Consider the following 6,374-nt stretch of genomic DNA (forward strand, 5'->3'; position numbering starts at 1 on the left):
CAAGAGCAAAACACATTATCTCTTCATCATCTTTTTATATATATATAGTGGAAGCAAACAACAAATAATGACAAAAAAAAATGTAACTATATAGTTGGAAACCTCTAGCAAAAGTTCTCAAATCCCATATATTCATTGTTTAGAATCTTCAAGATCATGCTTGATATTCCAACTCCACCTATAGAGAGGCATATTAAGAAATTTGTGAAAACAAAAAAAACAAAAGCAATCAAATGTTGTAAAAAAATGTTGCTAAAAAAAATAATGATATTTAGATAACATTTTTTTCACATCATTTAAATATTATCTATGTGTCATTCTGTGATTGGTCTAAAATTATTTCATAATCAATAATAATAATTATAAAAACCACTATAGACCAATTATAAAATAATAAGTAGATGTTCAAATATTGTTAAAAAAAATATTGTCTTTTAAGTATCATTATCCACCACTCACCCAATGCAATTGCACTGACAAATATTGTGAAGGCCAGCACAAAAATAATTAAAGATGCCCTTTTGAAAATGTTAACAAGCTTGTCAATGAGATGTTGTCCGAGGAATGCTGCAATGGCAGCCACAAGGGTGAGGAAGAACGCTGCCAAACAGTAAGAAACATGAATATAAATTACTTGAAATTTGTTTCTTTGAAAACCATTAAAGAGAGATTTAAAGGGTAAATGTGAAGTTTAATTTCACCATAAGGAACTGGAAAACGGTTCAAGAGATAATATTGTACAACTGATAAAGATGCTGAGTACATCATTCCGAAAGTGGCTGTGGCGCTTGCTACCTGCATAATCATGAAAGATAAAATAATGGTGAAAGTGAATGTTCTATTAGAACCTGTGTCACGTATCTATATCTCTCACACAAATTTACATAGAGAAATAAAACTTTGACACACTTAAATTTTTTACATTCATTTGACATTATCCTCACTTGCTTTTTAATCTCTTTTTTCTTGAAAAACTACAAAACTTTATACTTTTTAGACCATTTTACCCTTGTATGCTGTGTCAAATGAATGTAAAAGTGTGTCATGCTATTATTACTCATTTACATATTATACTAAGTTATACTTTTATAATTATAATTGTGTTCGAAGTCTTATCTCAGATAAAATTAATTTATAGTCAAGGTTATCAAATTCGCAAGTTTACATATACTTTTATAATAAACTCGACTCGTAAACTCAACTTATAAACTTTTACTTCAGATAAAAAATATTATATAAATAATATCTTAATTTAAATAAGTTTACAAAATTATATAATTTTAAATAAATAAAATTTATAGATATATAGTTCATAAAAATAAATATTGTAAAACATAAATACTTAGATTATTTTCATTAATTTTGATGCATTTGATTAAATATATAACAAAAAAAAGACCAAACAACTTTGTTTTTCTTAATTTTTCCCCTTTTGAAGTTCGTAGAACTGTTTCAAACTCGTGATTCTACACGATCCTACCGATTTTATGATTAATTCTACTGAGTTTATCCAAAAAAAAGTTTACTTCTGAATTAATTCGGAAGCCATGTCTAAAAACACAAACTCGTAAGAGTTTAAGAGTTAACTCGAGAATTTGATAATGATGTTTATAGTATATAAACATATACAAATCTAAACTTTTAAACTAGTTTTGTAGAGTTGAGTTAGATTAAACATCCACTAATATGTATGTCATAAATTAAAACTCACCTGGGGAGCAATTCCCACTTCTAGAAATAAAGGACCCATGACAAATCCAGAACCTGTACCAAGAAGACCACCAACAATTCCAGACAGCAGAGAACAAATGTTGGCTAGAAATAGATGGTGCAATGGCCAATGTGTGTGTTGACCACCAGCAGATTTCCCCTGATATAGGGCTCTAGCTTGATACAAATAGAATCCTACAGTAATTGGCATCTACAAAACAAAAGTAGTGCCAGAATATAATAAGCAATTTCCACTTTGCCACATTTGAGATCAAAGTCTCACTGAATATACAGCTGGTTCAATTATACAATAGATCTTAGCCTCTCATGCACATTCACTGATATCTGGCACAACAGAAAAAGAAGTGATTAATTCTAATTGGTTTACCTGTGACAAAATAAGTATCCAGTATGTGACAGAACAGGAAGCTACCAAAGTCTGTCAAAAGTTAATCATCCCTTTGAACAGTTAGTTGAAATAACTACACCAGAAAAAAAGGAGGAAATGCAAATTCTTCTAATTCTACCAGAAGGAAAAGGAAATTACTTTGGCAATCTGTAAGATAACAAATGCAAGCCAAACCAAGAAAATAAGTACAAACTCCTTCCAATAGATGTTGCCAAGGAAGCTCACCTGCATGCATAGACCTTCCTTTATGGCATATAATAACTCAATTTGATCAAGTTAAGAACAAGTGAACCAATGCATACCCACCTCAATTTTTCCAGTATCCTTTGCAGCCCCTTCTTCTGCAGAACCTGGAAGATACTTGTATCCCTCTTCCCCACTGCATGTTGCTGGAAGAGAATTGGTTAAATTGTAGAATTATAAGTCTTTATTTGAGGAAAAAAATCAATTCATGAACTCACCAGTAGACTCTGAAAGTTTGATAGTTTCCTGATATTATTTTAAAGAAATGGAGGATCAGAATCATGACAGTGCTTGAACATGTAGGTTGTTACTAAGGTGCAAGTTCATTTAAACCCCAAAAATTTGTAGCATTTACCTCTTTGATTTTGGTTTCCTTTTTCCATGTCTCAGAACCATTGAAGAATGCCCTGATTGATGTCACTGCATGGCCCAAAACAGCAAATTAATCACATCACTGAGTCATATTTTAAGCAAAGTTCAAATCTTCTGTGATTACCTAAACAGATGATTATTAGAAGAACAGTGACCATCCAATCGGCAAATATTACACTCAAGATAACTCCTATGCTGATTCCAAGCATGAGAGGAGGTTGGATAAGCAGCATCAAATCATAGTCGATAACAGGTTCATCAAGAGTGGGATGTTTTTGTTTCAAGCAGAAAAAAACTGCTGAGATAGCTGCACCTGTGACCATACCTACAAAATTGACTCCATAAGATTAAGGTTTGTTTCTACTTATATACTATTGTATTTAATTCAAGATCTTCAACAAACAGTCAAAACCGGTTTCAGCAATAGACTGGTCTATAAACAAGTAATTTCTGAACACATGATTGCAGAAAGTGATAGAGAAATGCTTACACTTTGAAATGGAAACTGCTGATTTTGGATCAAACCCAAGAATCAGGATTAGCATTGGCACAAAGATGCCACCACCCCCTACTCCACCAACACTTCCAAATGCTGCTCCCAAGATTCCAATCAAGGTTCCCACAACAATCCTCCAGCCAAATTCCATTTGCTATTCATAATGAAATAATCAAATTTATTCTTTCTTAATCTCTGAAGTTAGATAAGTAATAGCCAGAGATTACAGATATCTATTTATCTGTCTATCTCCTTACACAATAAATCAACAGAACAAGTTCATCTTAACAGTGACATATCAACACCATCATACAATACAAGTGTTACTTATCTTATAATGCATAAAAGCAATACATTACAATGTAATATGATGGATTCAAGAACTTACTGGCCACACATGTTGATAACCCAAATGGCTCCATATGATTTCCAAGGCTTTGATATGGTAAGAAAATGGGTTTGCTTCATTGGTTCTAGACACTTCAGTTTTAGTGCTTGCTTTAGCATAGATCAAGACACACAGCAGCAAAAAAATTAAGGAAAAAATAACCACTTTTCTCATGATTGATCACCCAATTGCTCCAGCAAAAGTGAAAGGAAAACCAGAAGAAAAGAAGATGGCTGCTATGCAAAGCAAAACACGTATGATATGTGTTTTAAAACTTCGACAGTTAAGAAATTCTATGAAATTGGCATGTTCTTCATGAGTTACACATAACACTTTTTAATAGTATAAAAATGATTGAGTTTTGATTTTAGTTTTGTAAAGAAAAAAATTGTATTCACATCATCTAGAACAGTTTTGTTGAAAAATTATCTCCACTAATCTCAACTGAGCAGCATTACACATTTTGGAATTATTAAATGTGTTTAATATACATTTTTTTTATATTTTGTGATAATTGAATTATAATACTTAAATAAACACAAATAATAATGAAGCTAATTTTTTTAGCTAACCAAACATTTTAAAAATAAAAATAATAAATTTTCTATGAAAAAAATAAGAGGAAGTATATTGAGTAAAAAATTATTCTTCTAAAACTAAAAATTAAAAAATAAAAAATCTGTACCATATCATTATATCAAGAGAAAGGAAAAATGTATTAAAAACTCATTTACAAACATAAATCAGTGTATTTTATTATTTGTGACAAAATTCGATAATAATAATAAGTAGAAATGGAATTTAAGCTAGCTAAAATATCGAAATATATTAATAAATAATGTGATAATTTAAATCTAATTCAATTTTATAAAATTTTTTTATAAAATAAAATTTTTACTCATTTATATATTATAAATTATTCTAATTCACGTGGACTTCTAACAATTATTTTATATGTAATTTGACATCTTTCTCGTCTGTTTATTGTCAACTTCTCATTTTATACGAAACTTCTATCTCTCTCAAAATCATATTTTATTATTTGTGACAAAAATAGATAATTAATACTTATTATTTATCTCTAATTTGACATCTCCCTAATTTGTTTATTATCATATTCTCATTTTATTAGAAACTTCATTCTCTTTCAAATCATATGGCGTAATAACTTATTGTAAATGTTTTCTTTGCTCTAAATTTTTGCATTGTTATAAATGTACGTTTTATGTTTTATGAGTTGTAATTTTTTCATTACATTTTTTTTTCTTTTTATTTATTTTAAACTTTAACATGTTTTCCTTCGTTACAATTACTAAAACTATAGATTGAAGGCATACGAGAAATTGTTATTCATATTCTATATATAGAAACAATATTTTTTTTTTTAATCACACACCAAAGAAAATCCTTCTAAATTTAACAACAAAGTTGAAATATATTTCAACTTGAACATTATTGAGATTGTTTGGACTCGGATAAGAATGCAGCTTTTGAACGAATGGTCTGACTCTCTCAATTATAAAATAATAATAAAGTGGCCTACATGCTGGGAGTTAGCAAATTCTGATCTGTTAAATTGACATGGAATGAGTGTCTTTTGGATTGTTCCAAAGGTCAACAACGTTTTTTATTTTATTTTATTTAATCACATGTACTAATTTCAAAGGTTATTTATAGTTGTGGCAAAACAATTAATTTAACACCCAAATTTTCATTTCCTATAATCTACAATCAATAATAATTAAAATAAAAGTTTATTTGTTTTATTCATAATCTCAACAATAAAAAAGTTATTATTTTACATTTATAATCTTCATTAAAAAAATTTTAATGAATATTCCAAATATATATAGAGATTAACTTTTCTTTTTAGTACTGTACATCTTCCTCTGTACGATTATATGTTCTCGTATAAAATATTATTAATAGTCACATCTCACAACGTCATACAATTTTATCGATTATTTCATACAACAACACAAAACATGTTATCATCACAAAAAAAATAGAACCATCAATGATATCAACATTAGAAAGTTGAGTTGCAACTCTCGCATGTAACTTACCAATATAGGTACCACATCTCATTACTTTCCTCGGAAGCCCCGACAAAGTATACATATGTCACTTTCCATTAATCTCCTTGAGAGCCCCGACGAAGTATACATGTGTCACTTTCCATTACTATCTCGAAGAGTCTCGACGAAGTACACCACTGGTACAAATATACACAGTTACCCTTCACCACCTTTTGCTAAGTCACTACATATGAACATACATTTATATTTCCAAACAATCACATATTAACATGTCACCACAATCTTACTAAATAACATCTACATCACAATTTAGACTCATAAAATACTAAATGACATATAAACAAGAAAACAAGAATGGAAGCTATTAAGAATAATTATATTTATTTCAATATATTTATATATTAAGAATAATTATATTTATTTCAATATTATATGGCAAAAAGTATATAAGTTTTTAAGGAAAGTATGATTAAAACTTAAAAGGAGCACGCAAATGTTAATATCCAAACATGTATTCTTGTTTCTTTATGAAGATGAAAATGGTGCTTGGTTGATAATAAAAATTCAAAGATGCAAGATTTTTTTTAATAACTTTTTTACAATATAATACGTGTTATCATTTTATTAATGTATTTAAATTTATGTTTAAAATCATATATATATATATATATATATATATATATATATATATATATATAATTGTTAAAAAATATTGTT

General features: G+C 28.6%; 1 protein-coding gene across 1 annotated transcript; it reads right to left on the minus strand.

Moving 5' to 3' along the window:
- On the minus strand, nucleotides 1–3,888 carry LOC106764351 (sulfite exporter TauE/SafE family protein 3). The gene is made up of 12 exons (XM_014648636.2): nucleotides 3,619–3,888; nucleotides 3,225–3,384; nucleotides 2,859–3,059; nucleotides 2,718–2,782; nucleotides 2,581–2,608; nucleotides 2,426–2,508; nucleotides 2,258–2,344; nucleotides 2,099–2,149; nucleotides 1,712–1,921; nucleotides 702–795; nucleotides 460–600; nucleotides 1–178 (listed from the first exon to the last, which is right to left on the minus strand). Exons 1-12 carry the CDS (start codon nucleotides 3,790–3,792, stop codon nucleotides 105–107), a joined length of 1,368 nt encoding a protein of 455 aa, XP_014504122.1. The 5' UTR covers nucleotides 3,793–3,888; the 3' UTR covers nucleotides 1–104.
- Nucleotides 3,889–6,374: the final 2,486 nt, after the last annotated feature.

Source organism: Vigna radiata, chromosome 6 (assembly GCF_000741045.1).
Source record: "Vigna radiata var. radiata cultivar VC1973A chromosome 6, Vradiata_ver6, whole genome shotgun sequence".
Taxonomy (NCBI): Eukaryota; Viridiplantae; Streptophyta; class Magnoliopsida; order Fabales; family Fabaceae; genus Vigna; species Vigna radiata.